The sequence below is a fragment of the Clarias gariepinus genome, chromosome 17 (genome assembly GCF_024256425.1).
Source record: "Clarias gariepinus isolate MV-2021 ecotype Netherlands chromosome 17, CGAR_prim_01v2, whole genome shotgun sequence".
In the NCBI taxonomy this organism is placed as follows: Eukaryota; Metazoa; Chordata; class Actinopteri; order Siluriformes; family Clariidae; genus Clarias; species Clarias gariepinus.
Window position 1 is genome coordinate 23,965,001 of NC_071116.1, and position 17,965 is coordinate 23,982,965.

Genomic DNA, 17,965 nt, shown 5'->3' on the forward strand with positions numbered 1-17,965 from the left:
AAAGAGAGAAAGAATTGAAGGGTTGCAGAGAGAAAAATAGATAGAGATAATTAAGAGAGAGACAGAGAGGAAGAAAAAAAGGAGATGAGAAAAAGGGAGATTATAAAGGAAAATGAGGGAATGAAAGAGAGCGAGAGATAGAAAGAGATAGAGTTAGAGATATAGAGATTAAGCAGGGTAAAAATTGAAGACATAGAGACAGATAAAGAGAGACAAAGGGACAGTAGAAGTATGGGTGAATGCTGAGAAAGGAAAGAAAGGACGGAATGGATGGAAAATGTGATAGTGTATCCTGAGAACCAGAGCAATGGGGGTATGACTCACTCACACACCCACTAACACACACACACACACACACACACACACACACACACACACACACACACACACATATACACAATTTATGTACAACATGAACATTGTCTCTGAACATCTAATCAAAATGTTAGGACATCGCTCTGTAAAACACGTGCTGAAGTTCCAGATGTTCCGCAGCTGCCATGCCATGATTGCTCTACACCCTCTGGTGGTGACACAGCGCTACTGCGGATCACACTGCACATCGTAATCATTTTGTTATTAATGTTCGCACCGTTTGTCTGTGTGTTTGTAGGAGACATGGTACTGGCAGGGTGAGGCCGGAGCTGATACGATAGTGATGAGTGGAGTTCGTTGTTCAGGTACCGAGATGACTCTGGCTCAGTGTCTCCATCACGGAAAATATGTCAAATGCCCGAGAGGAGGAGGACGATATGCTGCTGGAGTCTCCTGCACTGAGAGTGAGCAGGACACAGACCCTCACAAAAATATTATAATATAATAATAATACTCTATGTGTGTGTGTGTGTGTATATTTGGAGTGTTAATGACATTTAATTATATCTCAGATGCCCCGGACCTGGTGCTAAACGCAGAGATCGTGGAACACACCACGTATCTGGAGGACCGGCCGTTGTACGCTCTGCAGTGCGCCCATGAGGAGAACTGCCTCGCCAACAGCGCCAATACGGCCGACCCATCCTCATACCGAAGACTGCTGCGCTTCTCCTCTCAGATCCACAACAACGGACACAGTGACTTCAGGCCGCGCGCCGGACCGCACGCCTGGGTGTGGCACGAGTGTCACAGGTGAGAAAGGCAGCGCTCAGCTCCTCTCATTGTCTTCACTATTATTATTATTATAACTATTAATGTAAGATCACTATAGTTTCCAGTTGTAGGATTTTACAACATGTGTGTGTGTGTGTGTTAGGCACTACCACAGCATGGAGATTTTCACTCACTACGACCTTCTGAGTTTGAACGGCACTAAAGTGGCTGAAGGACACAAAGCCAGCTTCTGCCTGGAGGACAGCGAGTGTGATGAAGGTCAGACACACACATACATGTCTATCAGTTTAGTACTCATATCTTACACATCTAGCGGTCATGTGTATGATGTGTTATGATCTATGAGTTAATTGTATTTAAATATAGAAGTGTAGGTAATACACCTTTATATACATTCATTGGATTTATACAAATAGTAGCTAAATTGCTCTAAATGATCGATTGTGATTAAATATATGATTAGAATAATAAACAAATAATGCATGCGTTCCTGAGGTTTAATGCTGTGATATATCCCTTCTACAGGCATACAGAAGCGTTATGCGTGTGCTAATTTCGGTGCTCAGGGGATCACAGTGGGCTGCAGGGACACATACAGACACGACATCGATTGCCAGTGGATCGACATCACTGACATCAAACCTGGAGATTATATATTTCAGGTGTGTCTGAAAATATAGTTGTATTTATAATGGTTGTAATTGTAGCGGTTTGCACTGTGGGCTCACACCTCCAGGGTCGAGGGTTCGAGTCTAACCTCGGATCTGTGTGCATGGAGGTTGCGTGTTCTTTCTTGGGTTTCCTCGGGGTTCTCTGGTTTCCTCCCACAGTCTAAAGACATGCAGTGTAGACTAATGACTCGAAAAAATTACTCGAATTATTTATTTCAAACATTACTAAAATTGTAACTATTTCTGTTAAATATAATGATGAGGTAATGAATGTGAAGCCTGTTAACACACTTGCATGTTCTGTTTAAATCTTTGCCCCAAAGGTGTGTAAACTTTTGCAATCAACAGCATCTATCTCAAAGTTGTTTACAGCTGCTAACTCTCTCTCTCTCTCTCGCTCTCTGACAGGTTGTAATTAACCCTAATTACGAAGTAGCTGAGTCTGATTACACCAATAACATCATGAAGTGTAAATGTCGCTATGATGGATATCGGATCTGGACCTACAACTGCCAAACAGGTGAGGATTCTGTCACTGCTGTTCAGCTCGAGTCCAACCATCTGCTCAGTTACAGTCATTATCTTTGTGGTATAAAAATAAAAAAGTACAGAACAGACGAGTTTAGTGCAGCAGCAGTAAGTCCAGTGATGTTTGTGAAGTGAACCAGTGAACTGGATGATGTTCATGGCTGTATTTCCCTTAAAAGAGAATACCAGTAGCAGAAGCCAACCTGTATTGAGGGTTTTAATGAGCTTCAAAACACTCCAAACAAACCATGTAATGAAACCACTATTGTCTTTCTGGACATTATTAAAGATTTTGGAACATTCAGCATGTAGACTCTGAAACAGTACAGTATATATTATATATATACACACACTCCGAGTGGCGCAGTGGTGAACTGCTCGCCCTATCATCCAGAGATCGCTGCTTCGGGTTCTGGGTGAGGCTGTAACTTCTTGCAGCAGGAGGTCGAAAAGTGACGGATGAGAAAGGAGAAGGGTTGGGCGTTGGGTTAGCGACCACCCGAGAAAAAAACAACCGCTATGGAAACAGCTAAAGTCCTCTACAATGGAAAACTCTTGTTGCCCTATGCACCGATCGGTGCTGCTGGCCTTAAGTGTGTGTATATATATATATATATATAAGAAGAAAAGAAAGAAGAACCATGCATCCAGGAGACACCCCGAACAGGACATACAACTATTCACAATTCACCTGACAGAACACAGGGGGAAAGTAGTAATACGCTAATTATGTCCAGCAAGCAACAAAATAAACAACCTATGCATTATGCGCTCACCAGTGCTGGTAATTTGACAACAAAATCCATTCTTCATTCTTTCTGACTTAATAATCATCCAGGTGATCACTTTAATCCAAAACTGCATGTCCTTTTAATTCACAAACTGTGGATTCACAAGCATATACAGTACTGTCCCTTAGGTCTTAGGAACCGCACCGTAAAAAGTTCAGTACAAATTTAGAAAGGAGCGAGTGTGACAAAGTTAACAGAAAACTTATACAGTATTCTCCAGCATGTTCAGTAAAACCTAACACCTGTAGTACTATGGAAAAGTCTTTGGAACATACAAAAAAAGGGAAAAAAATGACGTAAGCAAAGATGCTTTTAAAAACATTTCTACATAAAAGAAATGGACTGTATATACTGTAAAGGACATTAAAGAATAATAAAATAAAGACAGTCGGTATGTAAGGTGAAATGTCTTTGCTTGAATATAATCAGTAGCGTAAGATACAGATTTGTGCAGCTTTTTAAGTAAAACAGCTAGGAGGTTTTACTGAGCGTGCTGGAGAATATCTTTTTGGTAACTTTGTCACACTTTCTATTAAATCCATGGGTTTTTTGCAAAGCTGGTGTCATGAAATATTTTCTTTAAAGGAAGGCAAATGTTCTTCTGTAATGTCATTTGTTTAAAAATAGTGAATGTTTTTGTACATAATAATGCCGACATGATAAACATATACTGCAATAAAAATTTGTACTGAGGATAATATGGTGCTTAAGATTTTTGCACAGTACTATATGTATGTATGGATACGCAGTATATTCGATTATTTATTATTATTTTTTTCCGTATAACAAAACCTAAAGTCATGAACTGTCATTCTGTCATACTGCATCTCCAGGTGGCTCTCGAAGTACAGATTTCGATGAATTTACTGGAATAAAGACCAATCAGCTTCAGCGCAGGTAGGAACACAGCCAGAGAGAGGAACGTGAAGTGCGGAGCGGAGCCCAGTCGAACCAACCACTAAAGCAGGGATGATGACGTGACCATCGAGCTCTTGTCATTTCTTTGTTTACTGTCTAGAAGTTGTGACGTCTATCATTACATCATTACATTAGCCGCCTTTTTTGTAGCGCTGTATCACAAATGACATACAAACTACAAACAGCCAGCTTCTCATCTTGATAGTAATTTATTATAGTTGGAAATGTCGTGAGGTACAATAACGAGCTCCAAAATGCCTGATTGTTTAGTATATAATAGATTTATAGGAATAGTGGTGTCTTACTCAGACTCAAATTGATCAATTTAAAAAAAGTGAATGGCCACAAATGGTTCCCATTGCTCCAAATATAGTTGATTAACCGTGATGCATTTGCTTCGGTTATTTTGCACTGGATCTTTAATGCTAATGTAGCTAACAAGTAAGAGAAGAATCATAAAAAATGCGTGAATATGTAATTTTTCTTAGAATATTATGATCATTTATAACATAGGTACAATTCCACCTCTACACTCCTACCTCCTTCCTGAGTCTGCTGGTGCTGAGTAATACTGCGATGTGGAATCAAAACGGTGTCTCGATCATAAAAACTAGCCGCTACGTACAGTAGCTAGCTAGAAGGCACTCAGGCGCTTATTGTTTTTTATCATGATGATGCCAGATGAACAGACCACTATTGTGTATCTACTCGTGACACGATTTGTCTCACAATGTAGCTGACTTCATACAAAAGACTAAACAGATCTGGACTAGCTAGCTAATTCTTCCCCACGCTAATCAGCTAGTCAAGATGAGAGGCTTGTGTACACTGTTATTGTCTTTAAACTTACTGCGATATCTTTCCTTACTTGTTAGCTGATTAGACTTGTAGCTCCAGTGTAAAAAACCATATAAAATCATTATTTATGCTAATCAGGTACACAAACAGTTAGCCAAAAGTTATGCTGAGGTATCTGTAATGGTGGCGTGACGTTTACGTCTTCAGGATGTTTTACTCAAAGCTCACAATCCTCGTATCTATACACTCCCTCACGTACTGTACTGAATACAAGTATCACTTGAAATTAGGCATGTGCCAGTATTAAAGTTCTATTACCAAAAAGGAAGTGACGGCATTATACTATAATTAGCTAGCTAAACAGGAACAGCTTTTGGTAATCTGTGAACCAATTTTTACGATTTACGGAACATGCCTACTTGAAAACAAGCTGTAATGTCAAAATTCTGTACTCACGTTACATCAGTTCATGCTAACGCTATGGCGCAAGCACTATGTAGCGCTTCTGCATATTAGCTTCTTTCATATTTATGGCTTTTATTGAGCGTTTTTAAAAGATCCTGCAGGTTTTATAAGAACAGCTGCTCAGCAATTTACCATTTTTCCACTCAGTCAGCTAGACAACTCATCGAGCATGCCATGTAATTTATTCCTACCAGTCAGGGATTGTTTTTTCTTTGTTGTTGTTGTTAATTATGATACATCGAACAATGTGAAACTACAAACTCAGTGCCCTCCGTTTTATGAGGGCTTACAGCCATTCGAGTGGTTAATGCATCATGGTGTGTTTACTGTTGAATGTATGATTCACATTGTGCCTTGTTTTCTGCAATAAAAACATATTTATGAGTCATTCCTTTGAGGCTTTGGTTTTGTATATGGATTCTACAAATATGACTTGAAAACAAGTCATTTTATTTTAGTCATATCATATTTGCAGAACATTTTCTCACAAACCAAACATTGTGCGAAATGTTCTTCCAAGCTTTTTATCTTCTATTTAACATGACCGAGCAAGCAATGGGATGTTTCAAAACAGCAAATGTCTTTTCCAGATGAGGGAACGCTTATTTGTAGTTACAGAAATAGTGTGTTAGAGTCAAGCCACGTGTCATACGGTGACAAATACTCCCCTCCCTGGAGAGATATCCGTCGTTTCAGTGGCAGTTCCTTAAAGGGTCAGGTCGCAAGCTCGAAGTCTGATTGCACCCCGATTGGTGTCAGTTCACCAGCGCTGGGGCAAAAACCAGGGCAGAAACCTTCCTACCTCTGCCCCAATAACCAGCTAATAATATTTGATTAGATTTACTTTAATTTAAAGTTTACACATGTGTATAATTCCCTGGGCAGTGTCTGTGACTGAAGTTTCGAGACTAATTTCAAAATTAAAAATTTGTCCTACTGTCCCCTTCCCAAGAGCGTCAATGTTTTTTTAAGTTCCATATGGAATTAAAAACCTCAAATATTGTTATATTTTTTTTGTTCCATTCTGGCTATTTATCTATGATGCTCAAACCTGATTTCAATATGAAAAAAAAGTATCTGCATATAGATCATAAAACTTGTCCAGCACATCTGCTTGGATACAAGCCAAATATTGTGCTATAATACATTATTTAGAAGTCATCATTATTGTTTTTAATTTAACCGCAACAGCGGACAGATCCGGGATATGGTGCAGTTAACACACCATATAACTTGATCCTTTTTAGAAGAAAATGTTTGTCTGAAGAGTACACTGGTTTGGCATTTAAAAAAAGAGAAATATTTAATTCGATAAATAAAATAGGGTATTAACAGGAAATTCACACATACAGTCGTAATACACACATCACACCATCTAGAAACAAAAGAATGGTACATTGTTACAGGAAAAGGAAGGTAAATAATGCTAACAATCCAAAACACTGTGCAATCCAGGACTCCAGCTATATTCCATAAAGCCACACTCTAACCAGTTCGAGTTCACCTCTTACAATATAGACAGAAGAAATGTGAAGCAATATGTATTGTAAACAGATTGATCTCGTGGCAATTCATTTTATCTGAGCATATCAATTAATTTAAAAGGAGACGGATTAAAAAGGCTAGATATTATCATGCTTCGATAAGTTTGATTGTTGGCCTGAAGTGAAATGTTTGACTAGAGGTCAGAGCAAGTGATTTAACACAACAGGAATTAAACAAACACTTATAAAACTGGGTGTTGTCGTGCGAGTGATTAAAACATGGTTGCTGGTCCATCATCATCAGGTGAGCAAACCTGCAAAAGAAACATGGCATTATTATATGTAATGAACAATAAGTCTAAGTAACAGACAAAAAAAAAACATATATTCTTAAAAGTAAGCAAAACTTTTATTGTCCAGAGTTATTAAGAAGGTCTCTAAGCTCATATTCATTGTCTAAGTCAACCTGTTGAGAAAGGAACGGATTGTGAATGAGAGTGTTACCAAAAAGACCCAGCACAAGTCGTCATCCCATTTTATCTCATGTAGATAATGAATTTACAGACTTCATAAGCCACTGGAAGTTCAGAATAACAGGAAGGGTGTGTAAGTTTATATGAAGTCCACTTTCGGTATTGAGACTCGGGGACAAAACTGCCCATAAAATGCTCACCCCCCCTACCCTCCCACTCACATGCATGCCCTAGACATAAAATATTACTTACATCCTACTGTAGCTGTTTAGTAGCGTTTCGCTCTTAGACCCAGAGCTCTTGTCACCATCCTGCGTGCTACCGCTGTGTCAGTGCGTGGACGCTCTTTTACCGGCTGCAGGAACTCTGTACATTACAGCATCACACACACACACACACACACACAAATATTTAATCTACCACCAGGAAACAGTATGGTTAATCAAACCAGTGTTCAGAGTTACTAAATTTTGTGGAAGTGACAACAGCATTAATAAACAAACTAGCAGCATCATTACACCGTTTACATGCCACATAACGCTACTTAGTATACTTTTGCAAATGCCTACAAATATATATATATATATATATATATATATATATATATAGTACAATACAGACCAGTTTTCAGATGGAAACAAAGAACCTAATGTACACTCCTGGGATTTGTATAAAAATAAAAAGGAGCGTGTGTGACAAAGTTACCAGAAGAACTCATATTCTCCAGCAAGCTCAGTAAAACCTAACAACTGTTTTCTTATAAAACTGCACAAATCTGTGTCTAAAACTCTTGATATTAAGCAATGAGTTTTCACCCCAAATATTGACTGTTTATTTTATTGCTCTTTATAGAAGTTTCTTTTACGCATAAATGTTTTTAAAAGCATCTTTTTCTTATGCCATAATTTTGTATTTGCCCAAGACTTTTACACAGTACTATAAGTAAAACAGTTGTTAGGTTTTACTGAGCTTGCTGCAGAATATGAGTTCTTCTGATAACTTTGTCACACTCGCTCCTTTCTATTTCTATGCAAATCCCAGGAGCGTATATTAAGTTTTTTGTTTCCATCTAAAAACTGCTCAGTCTAGTACTTATATATATATATATATATATACACACACACACACAAATATATATTTCTTTTTACAGCCATGCATATATCCTCCTATAATGTTATTTATTTATTCATTTTTAAGTTATATATGGAAATACTGAATGATTTTGTTCATTATTATGCAGACATGATAGACATATACAACATAATACAACAATTTGTACAGCTTATAATATGGTGCCTAATTCAATTTCAATTCAATTCAATTTTATTTGTATAGCGCTTTTAACAATTGTCATTGTCGCAAAGCAGATTTACACAATCAAAGGAATTATTGACGTTTGTATGGAATGTGAATGTGTATGAATCAAAATGGTCAGATAGTCCCTCTGCCTAAGACTTTTGCACAGTACTGTACATGTATATGGAAAAGTTGTAGCATGATGCTATTTTCTCTTGCTATTAGATTTGGCCAATTTTGTTTTGATAGAATAGTTACATATTTCTTCTTCTTCTTTTAATTGGCCACGATGTTGCATTAGTGCCACCTTCTGGTACTGAAGATCTCACTCATCTTTTCATTTTAATTTCTCTTTTTTAGTATGTATGTCTCTTAAGGAAACCCAGCAAATCTTTAGTTACTAGGGGTGTGATGAGACGCTTTTCCCACGAGACAAGACGAGACGAGACTGGGTTCACGAGAACGAGACGAGACTTTTAGACATTTTTTTAAAAGAAATCCTCAATGTTTAAATATATAGCAAAAATAGCATTTTATTTAACTGAAAAATACAAAATGCTAAAAATGCATGTCCATTTTGAAATCAACTTTTTGAAATAAAACTTCGACAACGCCGACAACTTTGTGACAACGCCGATGTCTCTTGTTATTGCCGTGGCTCTTGCATTGTATGGTGGAAGTTTATGCTGCAAAATGGAAAGTTTATTGCTTTCCGTTTTCTTCACAGGGGCAGCTTTTAGTAATGAGCTGTGGTTGTTTTCTAAACGCTTTTGCATAGTGCTTGTGTTAGCAGAGGTGTACGGTATTAATTTCTTACAGTGTTTGTAAATTGTCTTTGTCTTGTCTGTCATTTTTTCGCCGTTTCTTATTTCCACAAGGAATTTAAAATGTTGCGACACCAACGATTTAAATGTCGCGGGCGCATCTTCTAACCTTACTTCTCCCTCACACTCCATCCTGCCAATAACGCAAGGATATCGTTACGTTCTCGTGAGACCAGACGCTTCCCGCGAGACAAATCTCATCTCGCGAGATCTCGTCACACTCCTATTAGTTACATAGTTGACTGTACAATTATTAAGGCTTTTCCTAATAATAAATAAATAAAATGGATAAAACCCAAAATTATACATGAGAGAGAGAGAGAGACAGCCTGACATTACTCACTGCTTCTGTACACCTGTACTATACTTTATGTAACACAAATACGTTACTAGCTATCTAGTTAACTCTTAATAAACTAACTCGCATTTGTCTCAAGGTTGCGATGGGTTATAGTAAGTTTTTATCATCCTTAGCATTTTATTAACCAGTAGCCAATTCTGTTAAAGCGTCCATTATGTATTTTATTAACTGTACTAATTCTGTACCCGTCAGTCTGTGACATGTTGAAACTGTATAGACTTTAACACAACTAAAATCGTGTGACACAGGATGAGCTTGTGTAGATTAGGTAGACATTCTTGTCTTTTCCATGTTGATTAATAATACTGTACATAAGAGCTGGAAAAAAAGAAGAAGAAGAAAGTCCTCTATTTGAACTACAGCACTGTTCACCTGCACGTCTTGCTACTTTGCCTTTGGCCTTTTTGCTGGCATTAGACAGCGTTCTTGTCTTCAGCAGCGGGTGTCTGATGGACAGAGCCTGCAGTGCTACACACACACACACACACACACACACACACACACACAGATCAGCTGATCAGCAATTTCAAAGGTTGTTAAATGACACATCTGGGACTGAGGTATTTTATTAGTAACTATTACTGATAACTATTAACTTTACAAACATTCTATTGGAACGTAACCGATACCTGCTGATGCACTGGAAAAGACGCCGAGAGCGTGAGTGTTATCCACCCATTTAATCTTCATACCTCCTTCACTGTAAACCAGAAACATCGTCTGATCAGCGCATACAGCATACAGTACTGAGCAACAGTCATAAGCCACCCCTCATTTCCTCATATGTTGCTTCCAAAGAGGCCGACCTTCATGTACTTTCAATGTGGTTTTGAGGGACAGTTCTCCAGGCTTCCCTAAGGTACTTTTTTGGGTGTCACTTTTAAGAAGTTTTTCTCTCTTATTTTCAGTCCCTGTACCAGAGCAGTTTCAGAGGCATTATTTCTGTTTAAGCCACAAAGTGACCTATAAATCATTCGAGAAAAAGCAAAAACCTAACCTAAAGCATGAACCAGTGAGAAACAGGTGCAGATGATGGAAGATGATCAGGCTGGTGATTAGTGTACTGGTGATGCTGGATGCTGAGTGGTTAGAACAGAGGAGAGGGGAAATAAGGTCGCTGCTGAGCTTGTTACATGAACAACCATTTTTTAAATTATATCTTTAGGCACTTTGCAGCCTGTCGCAGTAAAACATCTGTTTTTGTTTTTAAAGTTAATTCCACTGCCAGTCAAAAGTTCAAAATAATCAATAATCTCCTTTGAACAGTTGATACTGAGATGCATCTGCTACTTTACGCTCTGTAAAGTCTTCATAACGTCTCTAATCTGAGGTGCTGTGTGTTAATTGGTGATTTCTGAGGCTCGTGACTCTAAATGAGTCTGCAGCAGAGGGATGTTTTAGTCTCGCTTTCCTGGGATGGTCTTCATGAGAGACAGTTTCATCATGGAGCTTGATGGGTTTTGCAAATAATCTTGACAAAAACTGTTCCAGAACAGCTGATCTTCATGTCTTAAAATGACATCTGACTGTTGTTACTTAATTACCTAATGCCAAACGTGTTATTCCATAATTTTGAAAAAAATCAAAATACATAATTTATCCCCTCCCCCGATATTCTCCCTAATTTAGTTGTGTCCAATGGGGAACACTATTACCTGTACTCTGAGAAAGCATCCAGCAGGTCATCGGTTTTGAACACCGACGGGAAGTCGTAGATCTCGATGATGTGGTCAAACTCACTGTGGTCGAGCCACACGTTCTCGAAGCTGGAGTAATCGCTCCGTGTGTTCTCTATCGCCGATGCTTCTTCCTTCAAATGGGTCATGATCTTAATAAAAACAAACACACACAAAGACAAAGAGGAAGCTGACAAACAAGACCGTTTCACTCACTTTTTTGACATGTCTTTTATATAAGGGGAGAAAGAATAATAATAAAAAAGAAAGAAAGAAAAAAAAAATCGCTGTTTCCATCATCGCTATGTGCCAGCAGCGATGTGCTGTAGGGGTGTTCCTGCTCTAACTGACAGCAAATTGATCTTCGCACAAAATTTTTTTTTAGAAACAGTTGCACTCTAAATTATTCAAACCACAATGAAAGTAGCTTTTTTGGCCAAAATTACTAACTTGCAGCTGTTTGTAATATAATCAGTGAAATAAGAGCAATTTAAATAGTTCAACACAACTAATATAACAAGTGATTTTCCAAATTCAACACAAAATGCCTCTTTTAATGATTATTGCAGTCTCCGAATTATTTAACCCCCCTGAATAAAATCCTTCATTAGAGCACAAATTTGGGAATCGGGTGTTGTGTCAAGCAGAGATTAGATGCCTCGGGTGTATTTGATTTAGAACACATCAAATACCTGAACGTTATAGAGATTTGTTTGACTGCATGTCAAGAAAGTTGTCCATAGTTAAAAGGATTCATGTCAATGTTCATGTTAAAAGAAGAGATCATTGCCTTGCACAAAGGACAAGGATATAAAAAAATTGGCAAAGCAAAAGTTCATCATTACAGGAACAGTGGCTACACTACCTGGACACGGCTAAAAGACCAAGCAATCACCTTCTGAGGACGCAAGTGATGAAAACCTTGACGGCAAAAGGACTAAAGAAAGATGGTTTCAGCAAGCACTGAAGTTTTACTCTGCACTATACGACACATACTAAACACTGATGCTCAATCCAAGATGTACCCCGCTACTGACCCTAAAACAACAAAAAAAGTCAGCCTTGATACACTAAAAACCACCTAAAAAGGCACAGAACTTTGGGAATTCTGTTTTATAGACTCAAAAATCAGAACTTTAACTTTTTGCGCCTATTAATCAGCTGTATGCTTGGAAAAGAAAGAATGAAGCAGAAAAGTGCACCCTGGCTACAGTAAAGCATGGTGGCGGTGGCTCTGTGATGCTCTGGCACTCCTTTGCTTCCTGTGGTACTGGAAACCTGCTGCATGTCGAGGGCAAGGATTAATCAAATGTCCTTCAAGAAAACGTCACGCCATCTGTGAGGAAGCTAAAACTTCGGTGTCACTGGACATTTCAACAGGACAACGATCCCAAGCATATTTTAAAGTCCACCAAGGTTTGGTTTCAGATGAAGTCCTTGAGGGTTCTAGAGTGGCCATCACAGTCACCTGACTTAAATCCAATAGGAAAAAAAAAGAAAAAAAAAAACAGTCTTAAAAAAGATATCTTACTTAAGAAGAACAGGCTACGATCCCTCAGAAACACTGCCATAAGCTAGCGTCTGGCTATGCATCATGTTTGCAGCAGGTCATGGTAGCTAAAGGGGGCTCTACTAACGTTTTTCATCAAGAGGTTGAATACTTTTGATACTGCAGTAGTCATTAAAAGTAGCATTTTGTGTTGACTTTGGAGAAACCACTTGTTTTACAGTATTAGTTGTGTTGAGCTACTGAAATCGCTCGTTTCACTGATTTATTACAATCAGCCGCAAGTTAGTAATTTTGGCCAAAAAAACTGATTTTTAATGGGGGTTGAATAACTTGAAATGTAGTTTAAAAAAAACAAGACTAGATGAAACATAACGCCAGTTAATAGTTGGCAGTCATACCTGCTGAGAGTTAAACAGCAAACCTGACTCATGGCTTGATTAATTGACTCGTGGCCTTCCGTTATTTCAGCAATGTGATCTTAAGTTGAAAATCACACATTTCATCTCTACTTTATTGGAGTTTCATTTATTTTCTGGAGAAAGGCAATGCGGCTAAATTTTTTAAATAAATAGAAACCTTGCCATTAGCTATAGTAGCCGTGCTAGTACCCCATAGGAATGGTGGAAGGGATTGATTCTTTAAAAACATTGAAATATTAACTTGTCAAAAATTTTAAACGAGTCAAGAGTGAACATTTGTTTTTTTCATTTGTTTTTTTCTTTTGGGAGAAAAAAATTAGGTTATGTCTAGTTTTGCTAAAGTTTTTCCATGCTAAGGTCAATCCTAATGACGAACTGAGACTTGGAGCGAGAGGACTGATGGACTTTTTTTCCATTCATGGCCATACAGAGTACCATCGTGAATATTTCCCGGTACCTCATGGTGGTAGTTGTCCATCTCCTCTGTGTCCTGACACGACGTATTGGTTTGTGAGGTATCTTCGCTCTTCTCCTCCAGGGTCATCGCCATGAAATAGGACAGAGTCTGACCGTAGTCCCCAGTCTCCACTTGCGCGGTGGACGCCGTTGCGTCCGGCTCGCCCACCGATTCGTCTGCGCTGTCGGTTCCAGGCTCGTGATTGGCCGGTGGAGGGTCTGTGGTGTCAGAACTAGACTCCTCAGAGACGCTGAGGCTGGGAGAGCAGCTGGACGAGCCGAGAATCGTATCATATTCGGGCTGTCTCAGAGCGCGGGGGACATAAATGGCTTTGTCCGGTCGTCGGCGTCCTCTGCTGAAAGACGATCGTGTTTTTCCCACCGTCCCTCTTTTGCTCACCGACGGCTGTTCGTACCCACTGGCGTCTGTATCACTGCTGTGCTCTTCCACCGGCAACCTGCCATACGGATAGACAGACGGCAAAGAGAAGGATGAACAGACAGATAGAGATACAGGGGGACATTTAAAAAAATATAGATGGAATATAATAACAGATGGAAAGACAGGAAGTTACATCCTGTTAGGTGCAAGGTATGTAAAAATCATGCAACTTTTAAAATGCTGTAATAACTGCACTTGACTGCGCTTTTTGTGAATGTTTTTTAAAAATGTACATATTAATAAAAAGTTTTTTTCCAGGCTGGCTCGGGAAAACTGGACTCTAAGAGGAAACCTGGCACGACACACGGCACTCTGAGGTTACTGAAAATCCCTATCTGTTCACACACTCCAGGGTGGGCACACAACACAATAAACATGCTAATAAACAGATTAAAATAAAAAACATTCTGTGAAAGTGTGAGTCAGTGGTTAGGATTTTAGCGGTTAGGGTTGTAAGCTTAAAATCCCAGAAGTGCCACGAAGTCAAAGCTGAGCGGTGGGACTTGAGCGATGTGTGAGTTGATGTTATTCGAGCTGTACCTGAGCGCGGAGTAGCAGACGGCCACTCTGCGGTCCCATGCCTCGCCCACAGAGAAAGTGCTCAGTTCTGGAAACTTCTCCGCCGTCTTGTGGATCAGAAACCGCAGTCGACTCGGCATTGGTGGGAAGAGGAGCACGCTTAAAGTGGAGGGAACATGAAATGGTGAAAGTGTGTGTTATTCTCTGATTAAGTTTCAATATCAGACTGCAATTTTACAGTACCGGATATTCTTTAACTTGGCCACTGTATACTATTCACAAGGGATGGGAATCACCAGGGATCTCCCGATACGGAATCATCACGATACCCAGTTGCTGATTTTATTTGTATTAATATCACGATTTCATTAACATCCCAATTCTTGTTCTCTTGTAATTTGCTTCATGCTTGAAGAAAAAAAAACCTTCAAAGTTATGAAGATGAAAAGCATCCCCAGACCATGATGCTTCCAGCACCATGTCTCACAGTAAGGATGGTGCCAGAGGTTTGAACCACAGTGCTTTAACCCAAACCATTAGTGCTTTAAACATGTCTTTTATCCGTACAAGGTTACAGTAATGCCTTTAGAATTGCTTACCATTTAGATGTAGAATACCTACAGCACCACAAAAATTATTTGACCCAACACGAAATGATCTATTAAGTCTGTATGCAGTACAGGTTTAGTACTAATGCACAGCCTGGCATCTTTTTGCTTTTCAGCTATCACCTTTTCTGATCATCTCTCTGCTGGAAGTCATCCAGGTCCCCAAGGACTTTATGAACAAATTCGCTCTCTTGCTTGGGCAGGTAGGAGCCATCGAGGCAGGAACGTGCCAGCATGCCAAAGTAGAGGAGCTCCTGAAACGGACAGAAGACGTGAAATACAGTAACGCTTGTGCCATGTGACAGTGAAACGTTTACATGCACCGTAGATAAGGAATAAACACCTGGGGCTGTGCAGTTACAGGGGGAAAAAAAGACGAATTTGAAAGTTATTTATTACTGCTAAAGTGTTTTAAACTCTGGTGTTGGAGAAGAATGATGCGAATTCCCTGCACAGCGAGGAAAAACAATAAAATCTAACCTGATACCTTGCTCGAAGCTAAGATAACCAGACAACGGTTAACTTTTTTTGGACATGTCATGCGAGCCGATTCATCGCGGGAAAAATCTATCATGCTGGGAACAGACAGCAGGACACGCAGAAGAGGCTGCACAAAAGCTTGATCTTGTCCTGACCTACACCGACATGAGAATGAGGGACCTCAAGGAAGCTGGTTTAAAGAAGGATGATGAACGAACAATGAGGAAAGTGCTAATTATTCCCCTTATACCACAGCATTATAATTAATTCAGTTGTGAAGTGTGATGTGTGAGTTCACCGTTCCACTGAGGACATGGCCAATGTGTTCCCTAGATTTATGGCTACAGATAGCTATAGCGGGAATCAAACTCGCAACCTCCAAATAATAAAGCGAATGATGTTATTTGCCACTGGCACAGAAATGGTTATACAGCAGTACGAATTCAATCCGTTTCAGAGGTGAGTTCTTAAGGCGACATTTTGTATTGTGAAACGCATTTTCCCATAGGAAATAATGTAAATGCAGATAATCCGTTCTGGTCAAACTATAATATAACCAGTATTAACAATTTCCAACACGTATAATAATTGAGCATCGAAAAACAAACACAACTTTTAGAAAAGGCATGTAAATGTAAGTAAAATATGAAATTAAAAGACATTAAGCCTTACTTAACCTTAAGCTATGATTTCTCTTGGCACCGGCTATTTTAAAAATAAAACTGAAAGCGGTTCCCTTTTCTTCTTGCTACCATCCTTGGGACCCATTGTGCTATGTCTTCACTAAATCTTGCACAAAATACAAGTATATATAAAAGTGCTGTGCCTGGCTGTCCACTTAGGGAAACTAATGTTAAACGGCTCCCAGACGTACGCGCAACTTAGCCGGCGCTCGTTTCGTTCAGTTACATGCTGAAAATGCTTCGTATTTTAGTTCTTATTTGTGAGGCCAATTTGTGCGTGTATCTGAAAGTGACAACTTTCTTTGTTAAATACCAATATTTGTTTTTAATCTGTTTATTAGTAGCCATAGATTATGTGGAGATTCCACCCTGTGAACAAGCTGTTACCATAGAAACGATGACCATCACAACATGTGCCTAATTAAGAGAGATGGGAATCACCATGGAGCGGCTGATAATCACAATACCTCTGTGCCGATTCGATCTGTACTGCGATTCTACGTGTATCACGATTTCATGCAAGTTTGTCTAAGCGGCAGTTTGGGAACTCGGACTGACGGAGGAAACCAGAGTTCCCAGGTTAAACCCAGCACGCAGCATGCAGACTCCATGCACACAGGCCGAGGAGGGAATCGAACCCCGACCCTGGAGGTGCAAGGCGAGACTAGTTTCACAACATGTAATGTGATTAAACAATTGAGGAATGATTAGTTAATAAAGTTTGGGATCTTCAACAAACTAACCTACCTAATAACCGACACTCAATCAGATATTCTCTCCTTAATTCACTAATCAAACCCTATTATTACTTTAATACATTAACATTAGCTGTTTGCGTTTCAATACAGACGGTGACACACAATCAGAGACAGTTAAAACATTTATCTATAAACAGTACAACGTATCTAAACTAGCCAGCTAACACTGTTCTCTTTTTTTCCACAACCAAATTCCGCTAAATCCCGCCTACTGTATTCGGATTGGCTAGACCCACGTCAATTGACCAATCACAATTCTAGTTTCGGATATGCGCGCGGGGGAGTGCTTCGTGCTGCCTAATCAGGATGTACGTGCCGGAATATTGGTGCGAAATGAAGTCATAGCGTAGCAAACTAGTTTCGTTTCATTAACACTAAGATCTTACGGTAATCACGGTTTATCCTCAATTCAATAATTTTGCTCTTACCTAGGATGAGAAGTAAAAGAACGAGCGAGATAAAAAAATAAATCTGGTATAATAGATTAAAAACAGCACGCCATACGCTTCAACGCTGATTTAAACGACCGCTCAAAATAACGATGGCTCAAGGCGCATGACCTCTAGCGGAGAGAGACGGAACTGCATGCGAAATAATGCAGCATACAGAGTAAATTGAACATACAAAAACAACAAGTATGAGCTAAACAATATCTGAAATTATTATTTTTTAAATATTTTAAATTATTTAAATAT

The 17,965-nt window shown here is 39.1% G+C and overlaps 2 protein-coding genes across 2 annotated transcripts in view; one reads left to right on the plus strand and one right to left on the minus strand.

Moving 5' to 3' along the window:
• The window catches only part of loxl2a (lysyl oxidase-like 2a), a 37,153-nt gene extending 32,857 nt beyond the window's left edge, over window positions 1-4,296 (plus strand). The window contains exons 9-14 of the mRNA XM_053475817.1: window positions 614-779; window positions 888-1,128; window positions 1,253-1,368; window positions 1,636-1,772; window positions 2,190-2,301; window positions 3,934-4,296. Coding sequence (XP_053331792.1) covers window positions 614-779; window positions 888-1,128; window positions 1,253-1,368; window positions 1,636-1,772; window positions 2,190-2,301; window positions 3,934-4,001 — 840 coding nt within the window. The 3' untranslated portion in view covers window positions 4,002-4,296. The remainder of the gene's footprint in view (window positions 1-613; window positions 780-887; window positions 1,129-1,252; window positions 1,369-1,635; window positions 1,773-2,189; window positions 2,302-3,933) is intronic.
• A 2,269-nt stretch (window positions 4,297-6,565) lies between these two features.
• r3hcc1 (R3H domain and coiled-coil containing 1) lies at window positions 6,566-17,821 on the minus strand. Its single transcript, XM_053515643.1, has 9 exons — window positions 17,699-17,821; window positions 15,473-15,603; window positions 14,763-14,900; window positions 13,782-14,238; window positions 11,375-11,547; window positions 10,349-10,419; window positions 10,092-10,187; window positions 7,491-7,604; window positions 6,566-7,079 (listed from the first exon to the last, which is right to left on the minus strand). The coding sequence occupies exons 2-8, from the start codon at window positions 15,583-15,585 to the stop codon at window positions 7,507-7,509; spliced, it is 1,146 nt and encodes a 381-aa protein (XP_053371618.1). The 5' UTR covers window positions 15,586-15,603; window positions 17,699-17,821; the 3' UTR covers window positions 6,566-7,079; window positions 7,491-7,506.
• Window positions 17,822-17,965: the final 144 nt, after the last annotated feature.

Bases quoted from the DNA above. Each gene is read 5' to 3' on its own strand.
- r3hcc1 (XM_053515643.1), bottom strand. From the start codon at position 15,585: ATGCTGGCACGTTCCTGCCTCGATGGCTCCTACCTGCCCAAGCAAGAG. The intron at 14,239-14,762 runs GTACAGCTCGAA...TCCGTATGGCAG, and splicing joins GTCTGCTACTCCGCGCTCAG to GTTGCCGGTGGAAGAGCACA. The intron at 11,548-13,781 runs GTACCGGGAAAT...GTTTTTATTAAG, and splicing joins TGGACAACTACCACCATGAG to ATCATGACCCATTTGAAGGA.